The sequence below is a fragment of the Talaromyces atroroseus genome, assembly GCF_001907595.1.
Source record: "Talaromyces atroroseus strain IBT 11181 chromosome Unknown scaffold_2, whole genome shotgun sequence".
NCBI classification, from domain to species: Eukaryota; Fungi; Ascomycota; class Eurotiomycetes; order Eurotiales; family Trichocomaceae; genus Talaromyces; species Talaromyces atroroseus.
In genome coordinates this window covers 1,904,321-1,923,542 of record NW_017971434.1, presented here as the reverse complement: position 1 = coordinate 1,923,542, position 19,222 = coordinate 1,904,321, and the positions used below count along the sequence as shown (strand labels likewise).

At 48.0% G+C, this 19,222-nt stretch overlaps 6 protein-coding genes across 6 annotated transcripts; 2 read left to right on the top strand and 4 right to left on the bottom strand.

The window, feature by feature from the left end:
- Window positions 1-131: 131 nt before the first annotated feature.
- UA08_02780 (hypothetical protein) lies at window positions 132-1,486 on the top strand (the record flags this gene model as incomplete). Its single annotated transcript, XM_020264860.1, has 4 exons — window positions 132-171; window positions 231-288; window positions 349-520; window positions 578-1,486. The coding sequence occupies 4 exons, from the start codon at window positions 132-134 to the stop codon at window positions 1,484-1,486; spliced, it is 1,179 nt and encodes a 392-aa protein (XP_020121789.1).
- A 409-nt stretch (window positions 1,487-1,895) lies between these two features.
- On the bottom strand, window positions 1,896-4,024 carry UA08_02779 (hypothetical protein; the record flags this gene model as incomplete). The annotated part of the gene is made up of 5 exons (XM_020264858.1): window positions 1,896-1,911; window positions 2,272-2,593; window positions 2,651-2,780; window positions 2,843-3,685; window positions 3,908-4,024. The coding sequence occupies 5 exons, from the start codon at window positions 4,022-4,024 to the stop codon at window positions 1,896-1,898; spliced, it is 1,428 nt and encodes a 475-aa protein (XP_020121788.1).
- A 1,510-nt stretch (window positions 4,025-5,534) lies between these two features.
- Window positions 5,535-9,736, bottom strand: UA08_02778 (hypothetical protein; the record flags this gene model as incomplete). Its single annotated transcript, XM_020264857.1, has 3 exons — window positions 5,535-5,892; window positions 5,981-9,288; window positions 9,347-9,736. The coding sequence occupies 3 exons, from the start codon at window positions 9,734-9,736 to the stop codon at window positions 5,535-5,537; spliced, it is 4,056 nt and encodes a 1,351-aa protein (XP_020121797.1).
- Window positions 9,737-12,399: 2,663 nt separating this feature from the next.
- UA08_02777 (E3 ubiquitin ligase complex SCF subunit sconC) lies at window positions 12,400-13,004 on the bottom strand (the record flags this gene model as incomplete). Its single annotated transcript, XM_020264856.1, has 3 exons — window positions 12,400-12,573; window positions 12,640-12,893; window positions 12,953-13,004. The coding sequence occupies 3 exons, from the start codon at window positions 13,002-13,004 to the stop codon at window positions 12,400-12,402; spliced, it is 480 nt and encodes a 159-aa protein (XP_020121796.1).
- A 760-nt stretch (window positions 13,005-13,764) lies between these two features.
- Window positions 13,765-15,589, top strand: UA08_02776 (GPI mannosyltransferase 4; the record flags this gene model as incomplete). The annotated part of the gene is made up of 4 exons (XM_020264855.1): window positions 13,765-13,873; window positions 13,960-14,345; window positions 14,407-14,534; window positions 14,590-15,589. 4 exons carry the CDS (start codon window positions 13,765-13,767, stop codon window positions 15,587-15,589), a joined length of 1,623 nt encoding a protein of 540 aa, XP_020121795.1.
- A 411-nt stretch (window positions 15,590-16,000) lies between these two features.
- Window positions 16,001-17,562, bottom strand: UA08_02775 (hypothetical protein; the record flags this gene model as incomplete). The annotated part of the gene is made up of 7 exons (XM_020264854.1): window positions 16,001-16,120; window positions 16,172-16,633; window positions 16,700-17,014; window positions 17,083-17,162; window positions 17,270-17,342; window positions 17,426-17,473; window positions 17,545-17,562. 7 exons carry the CDS (start codon window positions 17,560-17,562, stop codon window positions 16,001-16,003), a joined length of 1,116 nt encoding a protein of 371 aa, XP_020121794.1.
- Window positions 17,563-19,222: the final 1,660 nt, after the last annotated feature.

Genomic DNA, 19,222 nt, shown 5'->3' with positions numbered 1-19,222 from the left:
ACAGTCTCCAAGACGCGCATCGCCTAAGCGTTAAGGACTCTAGCGGCGCTCCAATTGGGCATGCCTGACATTTGATCCTCACGTTTTACTTCCTTCCAGCTCATCGCATGAAACTAAACAAGCAATCAACCATGGCGAACGAACAAGCCAACGGTCACACTATCAGCGCAGGTAAGCCGCGCCAATTCACATCATCTATGGAAGTCGATGGTTGCTCACAGATCCTGCAGACGAGATTGCTCTCTATGACCGACAGATCCGTCTCTGGGGCGTGAAAGCACAGGAGAAGTACGCAGAAGCCCGTTTCCCCTTCTAGCTTTTTCTCACCCACTAATCGCGGCGTGATAGACTGAGATCAGCGAAAATCCTCCTGATTACTTTCAAGGCATTGGCCAACGAAATTGCAAAGAATCTTGTCCTTGCTGGCATTGGCTCATTGACAATCCTTGACCATGAAGCCGTCACTGAGATGGATCTGTGTGCTCAATTTTTCGTCTCCCAGGAGCATGTCGGGCAAAATGTGAGACTGACGTGAGCTTTCACTATGTTTTATTAGCTAGCTGACTTTTATCGACAGCGAGCGCAAGCTGCAGCTCCTCAGGTCAGAGCCATGAATCCGCGAGTGCAGTTGCACGTCGACACAGATGATGTCCGAAATAAGCCTCCAGAATACTTTGGAGGTTTCGATGTGATTATAGCAACAGACCTGGATTTCGACTCGTATGCTACAATCAATGCAGCCTGTCGTATCTCCAATCGCCGGTTCTATGCAGCAGGACTACACGGGTTTTATGGGTATGCATTTGCAGATCTGATATCGCACGATTTTGTCATTGAGCGTGAGAAATCGAACATGGCATCCCAGCTGCAAGAGACGCCCACACGATCAATCGTCAATATCACGACCAAACGAGAAAACGAAAAGATCATTGAAATGGTCACCAAACGCGAAATCTACTCCCCTCTCCTGCTCGCCAACAGCTCCCCCCTCCCCGAAGAATATACCCGCATCGCGCGCAGGAAGAAAAACGTAACACCGCTCCTGAGCTGCCTTCGCGCGCTCTGGGAGTTCCAGCGAGCATCCAACGGCAAACTCCCAAGCTTCTCGCGCGCCGAACTCGAAGCGTTCACACTCCTTGTCAACGAGCGCCATCGCGAACTCCAACTCGACATCAGCACAATCGACTCCTCATTCCTCCGCAGCTTTCTTGAAAACCTAGGCTGCGAATTAAGCCCCGTCGCTGCATTCCTTGGCGGCAGTCTTGCACAGGACGTGATCAATGTGCTGGGTGCCCGTGAGCAGCCCCTGCAGAATCTACTGTTGTTCGATGGAGAGAAAAATATCGCCCCTATATATCCTCTGCATCCCATTTTCCCGCCTCAGATTGAGAATATGGCCGCAAAAGTGTCGCCGAGTGCTGCTACTACTACCGCTACCACCTTACCAGTTCTTCCCAATCCGTCTGCATCAGTCCCTGCTCCATGATCATATTATCTGTGTTCATAGACACTTTGACAAGGGGGAAGGGAAAGTCATACACTTGCATAAAAAGGTAAAAAAGACAGTCTTGGCTTTGGTTTGGTTTCCAATAAAGCAATTGGCGTTTTTTTTTTTTTTTTTTCCTTTTCTCAAATCAGATCAGGTACGATCTGTCTCGCTGGAGTGGATGGTTAGGTTGGGGGCGTGGGCGTGAGCGTGAGCGTGAGCGTTTTTTCATCTTTTGCAACTTGAACCTTTTACCCTTTTGATAGATGAACATATATCAATTGACAGTAGTTGCCCTTGAGAAAGGGGCTTTATTTGTGTCTTCTCTTTGCTTTTGAGTAATTTGTATTCGGAGTATCTGTGCACTGCTTAAAATAGGCATGACAGTGGTGTCTGAAGACTAGCGAGACTAGATATCTTCTGTACTATTGACATGTAGTAGCCCCATTAGTCTTTGAGATTGAATTATGACTGCCGTGGACTGAGGATTAGATCTACATGATTTATTCAAGTCTGATATGGGTAGATGAAATTATTTGAATTCGCCTTGACTATGCAACAGAAACAGATGTAAATGCACTTTCATCTTGGAAATATTAATATGTACATCGATACTCAGAAACGTCCTGAGATAAAGATTATATATAACCGTATATGTATGACACTAAATCCCTCCCCACAAGCTTTTGTTCTTTCTTTCTTCTTTCTTTCTTTCTTCTTCTTTTTTTGAGAAGGGATTTGTCGAGAAAAAAAAAAAAAAAAGCGTGAGAAAAACAAAGGGTTACCTGGAAACAGCAAGATCGCCCTCCTCGTCATCATCAGCAGTTTCCTTGCGAAGAGAATGATTCGAGTTGTTCTCGACCTCATCTTCCGAAATGAGTCCTTGCAATTCGAAGGCTTCGGCGTCTTGGATGCGCTGTGCTTCTGAGCGTGAACGAGCATGGCCGTTCATGCCGCTGCCGCTGGAATTGGCGAATCCGTCGTTGACTACTGTGTATGATGATGATGAATCTTCGCGACGGAGCTTGGGCATGAATTGACCATGAGTGCTGCTGGTTGACTCGGGGAACGCCTGGACTGCATAGATGTGAAGGAGGATGTTTACGACTATTTATTTTTTTGTTAGTACATTAGTTGCGAACAGGGTGAGAGTGAATGGCTTACAGAGGAAAAGAATAAATGCGACGCTGTATAGAATCAAGATGTAAGAAACATGGGTAACGCCAGCATCGCTGAGAAGCTGCATCTGCTCTTCGGTGGCGCCCATGAACAAGAAGCCGGAAGCATATAGAAGCTGGAGAATAGGTTAGCCCATAGCCGATCTTGTATAATCCTTCACGACCAGTGAAAACTTACAAATGGGGGAAGATATTGGAAGCTGTGAGGATCCGACCCATCAGCGCTGAGAGTCGATCGGTCCTTGAGGACGAAAGAGATCTCAACAATACGAGTCAGACCAGCCGCCATGAGCGTATATCCAAACACTGTATGGACCATGGTACTCAAAGGTAGGGTTTGGGGATGGGCCGACATGGCATATCCCGTCAACAGAATGACAATTGCCGGAACAAGGTTGCGCTTGGGACGTCCATTCCTCTTGCGACTTAGCCACATACCCAACAACCCAGCACACCACCAAACAATACCCATGGAAGTGTGCTGCAGATCGTTGTGGACCCATGCAGTGCCCCATCGATGCTCGGTGAATGTGTTGATACAGCCCCAAATAGCAATGATAAGCGAGTCGAAAAATTCCTGACTTCGGCCAGTGCGGCGAAGCCAGAACTGTCCCACAAGAAGCAAGATTGTCATCACGATACCATAGGCAATAAAGGCACTTCCCATAATGAAATGTGCAAGACACTGACCGAGATGGTCATCGCGACAGAAGCCCATTGATGCAATGCCACCAAACAAGATTTGCACCCAGCTGACAATAGGCATCGCTTTGCCCACCACGCCATGCCCGATCACGAAATACCGGCGAATTCGACCTTGGAAGCCCCTTTCGAGATGAAGTTTCAAGTAAACACCAAGTGCGACTTGAATAATCAACAGGAGCATCAAGACATTGGCAAATTTCGCATGAACATTCGTCGCAAATTGGCGTCCTTTATGAGCATGGCCCATAAAATATGCAAGCACGGCTATGACGGTTGCGACAACCTGGACGGGGACATGCCATCGCGATCGAGTAATCTAGATATTACATTGTATCACTCGTCAGTTTCGAAGGCCCGAATATCCCGAATGTTTGTGAAGCTAGTGCTAACTCACCCCCAAAACCATGCCAAATGGGAATATGACACCAAACGTTATAGACATTAAAATCATATGTATCCATAAAATTGAGTCCTATAATAAAACCCGCGTTAGGAAAAATCTTTGTCCGGCTGGATGATACTCCTGGATAGAACTCACTATCGGTTCTGTAGAAATAGCCTCGCCTTCGGGGACCTCGTCATGGCCACCGTGAGCAAGCGTCTGAGTGGCTAGGAGAGCCACAAGAGGCACCAACAAATAGGTTCTGAGCGACATGGTTGTCGATATTGTATTCGTACCTGGACTTAACGCTGCAGTCCAGTTGCACGCGCGGTCGAATAGTCCCGGCAGTTCAGTAGCAAAGCGAGGGGATCTGTACTCATTGAAACCAGCGCCAATCAATGATGAAGGCCGTCAGACCGAGAAAGTGACGAGCTGACAGGCGTGAACGTCAGTCGAGAATCGTGATGGTGAAAGAGAGAGAGAGAGAAGACGTTGGCTGGCCGAAAAGGGTTACCTACTCGGCGGGGACTTGCGTAAACGTGATTGATTGGTGCGTGACGCGGCCCCGACTTCCCCGAGTCTTCCGCGAGCAGCTCTCACGATAGTTAAGCAAACACTAGCAGTCAGTCACGCAAAAATGCAGAGCAATCCAGACCACTTTCCCCCCAAAGAGGGGGACATGGATCGTCAAGCAGACGAAAGACGTGTAAGCCTATTCAAGTCTCTATGGCTATAACTTGGATATCATCATAACCCATCATTGGGAGTTTTTGGCAATACCATCATCATCATCTTCTTCAAATTGAAGAGACAGAGACACTAACAATCCATCAATTGGATCGATTCTCAAAAGAAATCTCTCCAAACTTCAATCTCCAACATAGAAAGCCAAATTGCATCGACACAAGCTCAATTGAAAGAAATCTCCGCGCAACTAAGGTTGTTACCTCTGCTCTTTCCGCTTGGTGTTAATGAATATTTGAGTGTGCTCTCTATGTGATTGATATATACTGAAAACAACAATGGGGCAAAAATTCGATATGAGTATCTAGATCCCCAACTCCCTCCAAAACAGTCCAGAGTCATATTCGGTTGCTTCACGATTACAATGAGATCCGTGACGTGGGACAGGGGTTGCTGGGGTTGATTGCTGACAGGCGCGGTGTTCGGTATGGGGATGTTCTGGGGGAGTTTGGAGTTGATGGCGATGATTGATCAGAGTATTTAGGCGAGATGGATACTAGGCTTACCATTGACTATCAGCTCCAAGCCTTGGTTGTGATGGATGATGCCAGAACCAAAAGAGAAAGAGGATGTTCTTTTATTCAATAACCAATAAAAATGTTAGATGTGAATGAGCAGAGGATACCTAGGTACCAATTGATCGCTTGACAATGATCAAACTATGCAAACCTCCAAGGAGGAGAGATAATGCCAACCTTAGCAGATGTATACAGGAAATGCAAGGCCATGAAATGCAAAAGTGTTCGTCTTTTTGACGCAATAAAAAAAAAAAAAAAAAAAAAAAAAGGCTCGGAAATGAGAAGAGATATGGACGGGACTGACTCTATGAACGAGAAAAGATGAGACAAGATGATGAGAGGCGTGGAGAGAAAGCCCCATCACGAATTAAATATATGGACAACAGAATAAAAAGAAGGGGCACGATGAGAAGAAGATTATACATGGCAGGAGATAGGGGGAATGTGGGTATTTCTCTAATAAGCGACTTCAACAAGAGTAAAAAAATCACACCGAACACCGACGTGGAGAAGAAAATGCTTTATTGGGTTTTGCCCAAACCCTGCAAATTGACCAGCTCGTAATATCGGCCTTTGTTGCGGATCAATTCCTGGTGGTTTCCGCTCTCAACGATCCGGCCTTGGTCAAAGACATAGATTATATCTGCTTTTTGGATGGTGCTAAGTCGGTGAGCGACTGCAATGGTCGTCCGGCCACGAGCCGCTGCATCCAACGCGGCTTGCACCACTTTCTCTGATTCCGAGTCAAGAGCTGACGTGGCTTCGTCGAGGAGCAGGATTTTGGGGTCACGAAGCAATGCGCGAGCAATGGCAACACGTTGTTTTTGTCCTCCGGAAAGCATGCCACCCTTGCTGCCGACGACCGTGTCGAATCCCTCACTGTGATAGATGTTAGTTACTGAAGGTTGGCTACAACAAACAAATAGAAAGAAAGAAACGAGGTGAGTAGGAAAAAAAAAGAACTTACGGTAAGGATAAGATAAAGTCATAGATGTTGGCGTTCTTACAAGCACTAATGATGGCCTCTTCCGGTACATCGGTCTCATTGCTTCCCAAGAGAATATTCTCACGAACAGTACCCTGGTAGAGAGTGGGCTCCTGGCTCACCAGAGCCAAGTGGTTTCGATACGAGTTGACGTTCAAGCTCGCAATGTTCTTCCCGTCAATGTAAACTCCTCCCGATAGCGGATCATAGAAGCGTTCCAAAAGAGCAATAGTAGTACTCTTTCCGCACCCACTTGCGCCGACAAGAGCAACATATTGGCCAGGCTTGACAGTCAAATTCAGGCCGCGGAGGACAGGCTGTTCGGGACGAGTTGGATAGCGAAAGTGAACATCTCGGAATTCGACCGTGCCCTCGGCGCTCTCCAATTTTTCACCATCGTCCGACCAAACATCAATGGCTGGTTGACGATCAAACAATTTCTTGAACTGAGCCGCTGCATTTTTCGATTTGCCCATATCAGGTGCAAAAGAAAAGACTGTGCCAGCGGATTGTGCTCCGAAGATAACCTCGGTAAAGCAGAGGAAAAACTGGAACTCTGTATACTGGCCTTTGCCAAAGAGCTCTCCACCGTACCAGAAACCTAATGCCATGCAAAAGAAGGACAAGCCTTGAGAAGCGGCATATAACACGGACGTTCTCAGAACAGAGAAAAGGCTGTTCCTCGTCTGGGCTTCCAGTTGCTCACGATAACGCTGCAAAACGTCGTCTTCTCGGGTCAACGAAGCAACAGTGCGGATAGCAGAAGTGGCTTCACACGCATAGCTAGCTGAGCTTTCATAGGCCTGCTTGGCCCGCGATTGGAATTTTGCAAGGATAGAGAAGCGCCAGAACCCACATGCCAACATGACTGGGACCACGGAGATACAGACAAGTGAAAGCTTCCAGCCAATCGCCAAAGCAACAACCAAAGAGGCAATGAGTGTTGTCGACACCATCAAAATCGTTCCGAGGTTTGCACCGCTAATTCCCGACAAGTGTTTTGTCTCGGTTGAGAGAAACGACGTCAAGGCACCGGTGCTATTCGCCTCGCTGTCAAAGAAGCTGATATCTTGGCGCAGCATAGATCTAAAAGCGCTAATTCGTGCCCGGTGAATCAACTTTTCCGAACTATATGCAAAAGCTATTCCTTGTATCGAATGCACGACGAGCTGAACAAGACCAAGCATGAGGAACATAAGAGACCAGAAGCTGGCGTCGTGCTTTAGCTTACCAAACTCGCTTGGTGGCAAAGACAAAGTTGTGATAGCTTTGGAGTAGATAACCGATTGAGTAGGCTGAGAACCACCTGCGAGTGCGGCAAAGACTAGACCCATGAGCATATACGGAGTTTCTTTTCGATTGAACGAGTAGGTGAACTTGATAAGAGTCCACAGTGAATACTTAATTTCTTTCTCTTGCTCGTTCTTTGCAAGAGCCATGCTCGATACTGATTTGGTGGTGGGTTGCCTTTCAAGCGCGTCCGGTTTCATTCCACTTTTGGAACTAGCTGTGCGAGACATCTTAATGAGAGATACCGCCCGTTCTAGTTCCTTTTCTTCGTGGCTCTCTTCTGACTCGTCTTCATCATTAGGCACAACAGCCTCGGCCTCCTTTTCTTCATTGAGACGTTGAGCCTCGACCAACTTGTAGTAAGCGCCGTTGCTGTCTAGTAGTTGATCATGAGTGCCTTGCTCCTCGATTTTACCATTCACCAGTACAACGATATTATGTGCAGTCTTGATCGTGGACAATCGATGCGCAATCACAATAGTTGTACGGCCTTCTGCGGCCCTGTCTAGAGCTGCCTGAACGACACCTTCGGATTTGGTATCAAGTGCTGACGTGGCTTCATCGAGCAGGAGGATTTTGGGATCGCTCACAATAGCACGAGCAATGGCAATGCGTTGCTTTTGACCACCTGAAAGCAGGAAACCTCGTTCGCCAACATGGGTATTCAGCCCTTCTGGTAGAGCAGTCACGAACTCGAGCGCATTAGCCATCTGCAGAGCTTGCTTAATGCGGTCTAGGATTTTTTCTTCGCCTTCGTTCATGAAATCGGTACCGACGAGGCCGTACTTGACGTTCTCGAAGATAGTCGTGGAGAAAAGAATTGGCTCCTGACTGACAAGAGAAATTTGTGAGCGGAGCCACCGTAGATTAAGTGATTGTACGTTGTGACCATCTAGGAGGACTTCTCCACGGACTGGGTTGTAGAAGCGTTCGACTAGCCCAATGATCGTACTCTTTCCTGATCCTGAAGGGCCAACCAATGCGGTAGTCTTTCCGGCGGGAATGAATAGGCTGACATTATCCATAACGGGCACCTCTGGCCGAGAAGGGTATCTGTGTTTAACGTTGCGCAGCTCGATCGTGCCTTCAACCTGTTCAAGGACCTCGCCATCTGGATTTGTAGGATCAAGAGGAGACACTCGATCGATGGTACTATAGATTTTAGCAGCGGCGGCCACGGCACTTGTGAATGCCTGCGCATTGGGTGCAACATTCCCCAGACTGAACGAGGAAATAAGAATGGCCATCAAAACCGTCAAGACTTGACCAACTTGGATGTCGCCATCCACAACGAATCGAGAGCCCATCCAGAATCCCAAGCCATAATTCAAATAAATGACGGTAAACATTCCGGATATCATTATGGCAAAAATCATCTGCAGCCTGGAACCCCATTTCTCAGCCTCGTCAAGGAGCTTATCATATTGCTTCGCAAGTCTATCCTGAGTACCGAATGCGGTGGCAGTTCTGATAGAGCTGATGACTTCTTCCGCAAGACTTCCTCCAACAGCGTAGCTCTGAAGAGAGAGCTTGTTGAATTTCACAATGAATCGCGAGCCGCCGCCCATGATGAGTACAAGACAGACAATGCTCGAAGAGCAAATAAGTGCCAGTTTCCAAAACTTGACATATCCAATGATAAAGGCGGTCACAAAAGTCGCAATTGCTGTCATTGTAAGGGCAACCTTCTCGGAGATGCCATCCTGGATGAGGTTGGTGTCGGCAGTAATGCGGGTAGTAACTTCGCCGGCGCCGAGGTTGTCAAAGTAGGCGATATTTTGTCTCAAGATTGCCTGAAGATAGTTTTCACGAATCTTCTCCGTAATGTGTTCTCCAGTGTAAATGTAGCCGACGGTTCCGATGTAGATGGTAACAAACTCAGCAATGCCAATGTAAACGAAGTAGAGGACGTTTTTAACTAGCTCATGATGGAAATCATGGTAATCCATCGTACCCAAGATTATGCCTTGAAATGCATTTGTCAATTGACCAAACAGGATCTATGTAAAAGATCAAAACTAAGTTAGCGGCTGACAAAGAAAGGACAGAGCACAAAACCGAGGATTCAAAACTTGCAGTGAAAAGCGGCAGCGCAGCACCTCCAGCAATGGCACAAATAGAGGCAACGGCAATTATCATGTAATCCCAAGGATCGGCATATCTGTATAGACTGAAGAAGTTGACGGAGACAGGTGGGGCATGTAGTTGCTCTTCTATGACGCGCCTCTCATCTTCAGGGAGCTGTCGCAGGGCCGCCTCCAGCTCGTTCGCAGGCTCAGCTTCTGAGGCAGCTTTGCCGCCGTTGTTTTTTTCGTCGGTAGCTGAAGGAGCTGATGTCGAGGCATCTGTTAAACGCTCTTGCGTCTGGGATATGACTTTTTCTTCCGCTGCAGCTACCGCTTCTACGGGCTGCCCCTCAGAGGGGGGTACCTCGCTCCTAGGATCCATATGGCCGTTCAGTCACAGTTAGGCATATGTAAGACCAGTCGAAGTTGTTGAAGCTGCGCAATGCAGCGCGCTGGATGATGGCGGGCTTTGTATTCGACGTATATATAATATATAATATAGATAAAATCATATATTGCTATGAGCGAGGAAAGCGGCGTGGAAGGAATCGAGCTCCGGGATCCGTCAATATTAGATACCTGGAGTCGCGAGGAATCAAGGGCGAGCAGATCTGACCTCAATCATGTCATCTAAACAAGTAGATCAACGATCATCCAGACGAGGGATGCAGGCAGCCATTTAAGCGAGTAAATGCTGTTAGCTAGGCCCGGGAGCAAAGTTTCCCGAGAGAGAAATTATGGTCCCTGGCCTGTCTGGCGGCGTACAAATCGGGCAGGAGCCACTCGCATGTCATTGTCGTAATGCTGCTTATGAATCCTGGAACCCGCGTATTCAGCGGCCGCTGATTGGCTCGGGCTGGCGAGTGGGCCTGTGTAAAGAGATACGATTGGCCCGGGGGTTATTTTTAAGCCTTATCGAGATATTTATGCACGCTAGCATCTAACCTATCTCTTCGCTTCCCCACGAAGCAGCATAACTAATACTAATAATATACGAGACTTTTCGTTTTGCTCGTTTATTTCCAATCAAATGCTAGTAAAGGGGCTCACTCAGTAACATGAGCAGCACGCCCCTGTGTTTGGGATGGCCTTGTTTTCAGACGTTACGTATGCGATTTGCTCGCATGCGTATTTTGTCCGCAGTAGGGAAGTAAATAAAATTAAACGAAGGGAACGAGCATTCAGAGTAATGCGAGCTAAACGTTACATCTAGGCAGCAGCAGCAAGCAGCAGGCTCGGATATTATCCGCCCCCGACCCCGGCCAGACCCAAACTGGCAACCCTGGGCCCGCGCCAAGAGATTGTCGCACGTGACCAGCACCAAGCGAAGCCCTCTCACACAACCGAAAATTTACCCGCCTTTCGCGAACGATCGACCCTGACGACAATACCTGAGTTCAGTATCTCGAACGACGAAATCAGTCAAGATGCCGGTATGGCAGATCCCATTTGCAGGAGCATATACCATGTCCTGGTTTTATATCTTATTCATTTGATATGATTGCATGGAACTAATGACCATTCTTCATTGCATATAGAGCCAAAAGTCCTTCCGCACCAAGCAAAAGCTTGCCAAAGCCCAGAAGCAGAACCGTCCTATCCCTCAATGGATTCGTCTCAGGACCGGTAACACTATCAGGTAAATTTTTCCACTTCGAGGTTTTGGTTGGGGCTTTGAGGGTCATACGGAAATATATGTATCTATCTCGATTGTGAGCCTGCGTGGAGGATTTCGTGCAAGGGCGGGCGATTTACATATCGAGCCGATCGCTAAGGAGAATCCGCGACGCGACGTTTACAAGAGACTATCTGATAGTCAAAAGAGACGGAAGAATACAAAGACCAAAAGATTCGTTTTGGATATACTAACATATATCTCCTCACAGATACAACGCCAAGAGACGCCACTGGCGCAAGACCCGTCTGGGTATCTAAATGTTCATGTCCATGTTCATCAAGCCTTTCGGAAATGTCACAGCAGCAATCGGCGCTCTTCCTTTGACGGGTTTCTTGTCTTCTCCCTCTATTCCTGCAACATCATGAGAAAGAATTACGCCTGAAAAAAATTGAACCCATGATCTCTCTTCCTCTCTCTCCATTTGTTGTTGAAAAAAAAAAGTGAAACCCTCGATTTGAATGAAAGAAGAAGTTTTGAAAATATCGACAACAACAACTACCTGTTCCTCACCTGAAACATGACGATGGCACGCCAGAGGAGAAGGAAATTCGACCACAAATAATATCATCTATGATTTCCCGCTATGTTCTTAGATGATCCCGGCTCTTTTTTTTCTCTCTCTTTTGGTGAATGATGGTTTGGTGGCCGTCAGTTGTTTCTTGTTCCCTCGTGTGTGTTGTTCTTTTTTTTTTTATGTCTTCAGGAATGAAAAGAGGGCATAGCGTTTTGTCTGTGGGTGGACGAATGGAAGATGCTACGGTTATCTTAATGAATGACTTTTTTTCCCTTTCTTAAAAACAAAACGAGGGTTCCCTATTGAGGGAGGAAGAATATCGTGTTTCTCTTGAAATAAAAAAAAAAGTATGACAAGGGACATCTATTAGACTACGTAACTGGTGATGAGTAAACCTTAGGATCATGAATTATTCAATCTATGATTCGTATAGAACTACGTGCTTATTTAGATAGAAACGATAGAAATAGTAAGGTTTCGGATCTTTCATTTCGTTGTCCCGTAAAAGCGCCTATCCGATTTAATTCGATATGACAAGGAAAAGAGGACAAGCATTCAGCAAAGCAAGAGATTACATTTAAAATTCGGAAAAAAAAAAAAAACAAAGAGCGCCCAAACACGCAAGCAAACCATCGCCGCCATACATTTTCCGTCCTTTGTAGTCAAGTCGTTTCGTGTTTCATGACATCGTTTTGGAAGGACAATCGATAGCAAGATTCTGCACCGCAAGATGCTGGCGTGTATGTGAAAGTCCAGTCAAGAAGAAAGTTTGGGGAGGAAGAGAGTAATTTAGCGACTGAAAACGAATTATTAATTAGCTTGTGTAACTTGCAGGGCAAACAAGGCAGACAGCTTACTCTTCAGCCCATTCGTTCTCACGGCGGATTTGGTCCTCCTCCTCGGGGGTAAAGTCGTTCTGGATGTTGAAGGTTCGACGAATCTCCTCTGGGGACTTGCCCTTGATCATGTTGGCGACCGTCTTGCAGCCAGTGTCGAGAAGGGCTTTGATATCGAGGTAGTTGGCGGCCTAGTCGATCGCCTGTGTCAGTAAATTTGGTACATATTTCTGTTCGATTCCATGTGGCAGACATACCAGAATAATCTCAAACAGCATCTCCTGGTCGACCTGCATAAACTTCTGGTCCCACTCGTCAATCTCTGTGGTTCGTCGGCGGTTGTCGTCGTCCTCGCCAGTGCTCTGGGGGTCGTTCTCGTGGTGCTGGCACCACTCGATGACTTTCTTCAAGACGGGTTCGTTGACATTGGGGATGGGAACGGGCTCTTCGGATTCGCCCAAATCCTCCAGCAGGTTCTTAATGAGCATGGAACGCTCAGCGACGCTACGTTCTGGACTTGAGTTTTAGCGTTTTTTTACCTCTGGGTGGAGGGAGATTTGGTTGACTTACTAACGGTGATATCGACCTGGTCGGAGCTTTGCAGCGTAACTTGGCCCGACATCTTGATGTGACTGATCTGGACAACCTATTTCACAGGTGTGAGTGTGGATGTTTGTGTGTATGTGTGTGTGCGATGGAGTGAAGACACAGCTCACTGTCTGTGGTTGTATTAGCAGCAGCAACTAAATGGCGGGGGGCGGTTGGGGGTGGGGATGTGTTGATTTATGCTGGCGCGCTGACAAAGCGAACAATGAAAAAGAAATGAAAGGCGCGTACCGACAAAGATGGCTTCTTTGATGGCGATGTCTTGTTTGTCTGTTTTGTGAGGCGGTGGGTTGAAGTCTGAGGGTTGGTCTGAGGTCTTATTGAAGTTGCGGCTGCGGGAGGGAGAAGCCACCAAAGGCGGCGCCGGTTTGGGGATAGGCTGCAGTTGGAGCCTTAGGCTCAAGGCTCAAGGCTCAAGGCTGACAAGGCCTGAGGCGTTCGAGATCCCGCGCAGGCAGCAAAGATGACTACATTATTATCTGTATACTCTGCCTTCGCTCCGAAGAAAGAGCACGCACACTGTGTTACAAGTACCGCCACAACGTCATGGCTGAATCTAAAGTGACGCGTCGTGCCTGGTCGCGCGCTGCTGCTTTAGGCCCGGCTGCTTTTTGTCGTCCTACCTCCAGCTGTCCACAACCTTACCACAACCATGTCTCTATTCCTGTCCCAAGAATGCGCCCAGTTCCAGCTTGATCTGCCATGCGAATAGGCCTCGTCCATGGGCCACACGTTCCGACTTGCAGATAAACACCCTTCCCTCCTGCATCCGCATCATGTGGAGACGAGCGTACTTGCTCCTCCTGCTGATCCGGGTGTACTTCGCCCTTTCGCCGAGTTATGTGCATCCCGATGAGCATTTCCAGAGCCTGGAGGTATTCGCCGGTATGTCCAGCCATTGCTTAACGACTAACTATCATTCGGATGCTCTGCGACGGGACTTCAAAACTAATTTATCTTTCTAACGCCAGGGCGCATCTATTCCTACCCCTCGCAGTTAACCTGGGAGTTTGTTTCAGACAACCCCATTCGCAGCGTCTTCCCTCTATGGCCTGTCTACGGTCTGCCCATGAATCTGGTGAAATGGTTCTACAACGAGACCGGTCTGGGGAGCAGTCCTCCGCCGGAGCTGATATACTACATTCTGCGGGGCGTCATGTTTGTGCTTAGTTTTGTGCTGGAGGACTGGGCTGTTTACGAACTGGTGCCGACTCCGAGACATCGTGTTCCCACGGTTGTTTTGGTGGCCTCCTCCTATGTCACATGGACGTATCAGACGCACACTTTTTCCAACTCGCTCGAGACGCTGCTGGTCACTTGGGGGTTGGTTTTGATGCAGCGGATTGTGGAGAACAAGGTATCTACCTCTACTATCAGAAATGCCTATCATAATCTGCTGACCACCTTCATATTCGCAGAAACGCTCCGTATTCTTCTCCCCCGCCGTGTTATCGCTAGTAGTCGTACTCGGCGTCTTCAATAGAATCACTTTCCCGGCATTCCTTCTAATACCCGGGCTGCAACTATTTCCGCATTTTGTGCAAAAGTCGGTCGTGCTTCTTCGAGTCAATTCTCCTCAAGCTAACATCTTCCTCTTTTAGACCATTCTCACTCGCTGTCTTGATTGCATTCGGATCCCTCTTTTCCGCAATCGCTATTCTCACCGACACCGTCTTCTACCGCTCCGTCTCTCTACTCGAGGCTATTCGCAACCCAGTCGTTATCACCCCCTTAAACAACCTACTGTACAACACCAACAGCGTAAATCTAGCCGAACATGGCCTTCACCCGCACTACCAGCATTTCCTCGTGAACCTGCCCCAGCTCCTCGGACCAGCATTGGTAGCCCTCGTGCTATCCCTATTCACGCGGTCCATGGCAAGCGTATTCTACAACCGCCGCGCCATCGCCGCGCTATCAGGGACAATGATCCTCTCCGCCATTCCGCACCAGGAACCTCGCTTCTTGCTACCCTGCGTCCCGCTGCTTCTAACATGTATGCGGCCGCTGAAAACGCGCCCTTTTCTCATCTCCTGGGTTGTCTTCAATGCACTCCTTGGTTTCCTAATGGGCGTCTATCACCAGGGCGGTGTAGTGCCCACGCAGCTGGCAATGCCGTCGATCATAAACGCACATCATGCCGATCATAAGAACAATATGATGGACAGCATCAGATCTAACGTAACCGTCTTCTGGTGGAAGACATACTCGCCGCCGCTATGGCTACTAGGCGACAACAGCAGCCTCGACGCCGATATCCACACGCTAGATTTGATGGGCATGCGCGGCAACGACATGATTGAGCGCATTGAGTCTACCGTTCCGAGCTGCTCAGCAAACAAGAAGGAACAAGAGAAAAACAGGGTCTTCTTCCTCGTCGCGCCTCGCTCCGCCACATTCCTTGATACATACACTTCTTCCAACAAGCATGACGAGCAAGTCGAGTCCCTCCATCTAACGGAACAGTGGACGTATACCAACCATCTGAATCTAGACGATATCGATGTCGGGGACGACGGCGTTCTAGGCACTCTATATCGTGTCCTTGGCCGTCGCGGATTGACGGTGTGGTCCGTGGAGCGGATTGGATGTAATATTTAGCTTACATACTCTTTTAGTATTTATATATTATATTTTGTCTTTTTCTCTTGGAATTTGTCTTCGTGTTTTACTTTTATTTCCGGGGTGAATCTTTTGGGATATTTACAATTTTTGGGGGGGTGGAACTCTTTTCTATTTCCTTTTCTGTATGTAATATTTGTATGGAGGCATGGCTATTATGTAGGTAGGAGATTTGCCTTGATGAGAATCATATAATGTAATTAGAAACACTGGCAGAAATGAAACACGCTGGAGATTCATTCATAATCACGGTTAATAATAGGAATAATAAACATCATGGGAATTCGATATGATTAGTTCAAAGAAGAAAGAGGAAAGAACATATGGAATACTATTTGACAGACAGACAAAGAGACTAATTTTGTAAAAGGTAAAAAGAAAAGATCAAAATCATTGCTCGTCGCCCTCGTCTGGTTGTTCAAACAGGAAATTTGCTGCTAACTCCTCGTTCTTGTCGCAGGCAAAATATGCCTGGATTACTGAATCTCGCGAGAAGCCAAGAAGGCAAAGCTAGAAGACGTTAATAATGTATCTCATACTGTCGGAAAAAAAAGAACCTACTCGTTCAATCGCATCGCGCTCCTCCTCCGTAACACGAATCTCATGTGCGCCAGGAGGAAGCTCGCCCTCTTCACCCATGTCTTCAGCCAGAAGCTGGAGAAACTGTTCCTGGTTTTGCCCAATCAACTGAGCTAATTGTGGGTTTCCTGCTCCGACTTGCTGTAGAATGGGTTCGAGCATCTGCGGCTGCTGCTGTACAAGCTGTCGCAATTGCTGGAAGTGAGGATTGTTTCGCAGAAAGTCAAGATTTCCCAATGCCCCCGCATCTCCAGCGACACCAGCCTGTGCCCCGCGACCTCCGGCACCACCTTGGCCAGCCTGTGCGGCGGCTTCGAACAGGTTCACTGGCTCGTCACCGCCAGTGGCCTCGGTTGTTGTAGCCTCCGCAGCGGCTGGAGTAGTGCCTGCCGATGGAGCAGCGCGAGGTTGCGCCTGTTCCTGTTGCATATTCTCTGGGATACCCTGAATAGTGGAAAGAAGGAATTAGATAACCGTAAACCTAGATGACCTCTTAGTAGCTCGACTTACATTCAGTAAATATTCGATGGCACGGTCTGGGTTGAAGAATGCAGCTCGCATTGCACGATCGATATCGGCTCGTGAAAATCCCATGGCCTCCATCTGCGAAACAACTGCTTCTCCCTGAGACCCCATAAGCAGGGCTGACGGGTCATTGAACGTTGCATCAGCGGTCGAAGTTGTGGCAGCAGCTCCTGGAGCGGCTGGAGTAGGAGTTGAAGGAACTGGAGCAGCGGATGGGGCAGGGGCGGGAGCAGGGGCTTTTGGAGTTGCAGCTGGCGCTGCCTTGGCTGGCGTGGACGGTCCTCCAGCAGCGGGCTTTGGCTGATGCGGATGTTAGTAACAAAAAAAGAGAGGGGGGGGAATAATTATTCAGAGATAGATTTGCATACTTTCGAAACCATGCAAACTATGAATCCCTTTTCTTCAATATTGTATGACTCGATGGTGTTCGCATCTTGAAGGATTTTGCCTAGTCCCAGTCAGCCCGTGAGCGTAGCATAGAAAGAGTGGGGGGCAAAAAACGGTAAGAGTCGGATGAAAATGCATGCTCCCCATGGAACATGACGATGTACACACCTGAGTAGATTAATTTCTGCTGAGAAGCCTCCCATCCTTTCTCCTGGGCAATTTTTTCCTTCACCTGGCCAACCTATGGACAACACGGCCGTTAGCCCCGCACGTTGGACATTTGGACGGCAGGATTGAGCATCGAAAACGGGGAATACCACATACAGTCTCTGACGGCTCGGCCTCGATGGTGAATTTCTGTTGCTTCAGATCCTGCGGGGAATAATCCGTTAGCAGCGGGCGATGAGAAGGATGGCGGGGGTGTGCGGAGTGTTGAGATATACCCTGAAAGTGAGCTTCATCTTGACGCCACTGGAGGAGTCTCACTAGCGTCTCCGATGGGGGAAGATGGCAGTTTTCTTTGCAGTCGATGGATGGCAGTAACAGTCGAAATGACTTGTAGAGCGTCCTTCACAGTGTTGAGGATGGAAATGGGGAGGTTGAAAAAAAAAAAAGACAGGGTTGAACAAAGAGTTGAGCAGCTCTGGGTATGATGGAAGGCGGTGGCTGCCTTGCCTCGGAGCACCTCCAAGAACTGACTAAGCTTTCGAGGCCTCAGGCACCCACGCGCCCTTACCAGGCTTACCCATCCTTCAGAAGACTAGCCTGTTTGGGCTGCTTGAATCATTTTAGGCTTTTCCAGAATGCATGCGAGATGGTCTGTAGTATGTACAGTATGATCATGCATGCAAGCCGGATCGACTCACTCAGTGCGTATCGGGTGGCAGAGACACTGCTGGCGAACTATGGCAGTGTTCTTCTCAGCATCGACTTCCCCCAATGAAGAAGCGCCTGCTTGAGTACAGTAAGTAGTACTGTTTCTATCTATTTGGTGCTTGTGATAGATGCACATGTAACATCGCAACCCCAAGCCCTAGGCAGCTAGCGCCAGGCTTCAAACAAGAACCTGTGCTGCAAGGAGATATCTTGATTCTTCACAGATCGGCCGGCGCTAGGTGAGATGTACGTTGGTACTTTGGTACGAGTCTGCGTCGGCATTGAAGCAGGGTGTTTACCCATAACAGCCAACAGTCAATGGCAGAATCTACAATGCATGTATATTCATCATCATCATCATCATCATGATTGTATGTATGCTCGCCCTATCCAGGTATTTTATTGTTGTATCTTGTGTATTGAAATTTGATGCGCGTATCTGTGGCAATGCGGGTCTCCTAACCGCAACAGGACTAGGGCACCCGCTGGCCGACAGATCTAAGTTCTCTATAAAAATATTCCTCGCCGTGCAAGCAGCCGGAATTCTAGTCCTGGAGCAGCTCCTGCTGTTTTGTTTTCCGGAGGCTTTACTTACATAATCCTCAAGGAAGCCCCGGAAGGCCAGTGAAGCCTCCGATGATGATCCTAAATCACCTTTGCGTGGCTTTTATGCATTGCTTCCCTGTTCCTATGCGAGCAAGTCTTCCGGCAGTCCTGGGTGAGTGAAATGTCCGTGTATTTGGCAGAAATTGCAATATTCGGCCACCTATCAATACATTCAACCTCAGGGAATCAAGACAAATGGCCCGGACGCGTACTGTCGTGAGGACACGGCCATGTGTCTTGAGTCCTTGACAACCGTTAGTAAGTATAAATACAATACAATMCCAGCCGTGACTCAAAAATACCGGCGCCACCCAGCAATCTTTTGGGAGATGACTACTTTTCTTTGCTTCTATCTACGTGTTCCGTTGATTTTCTTTTCCTGCTAGAAAGAATGGACCTGTCCATACAGGAAACTGCACATGCGTAATATGATCCCGAAAGCAAAGCAGTCTACTGCTGCATTTATTTGTACTCGCGTATGCTCATCGGAAGTCGAGGTCATGTCCGTACGGGGCTTGTAAATAAGCGGGTCCGCTAGCTCCGGATCCAGAAAGACATCACTTTATTTTCCTTCTTCTTCGTCGTCCTTTTTGGCCCTCGAATTGCTGCTTGCATACATACTTCCTGGCTTGCTTGCTT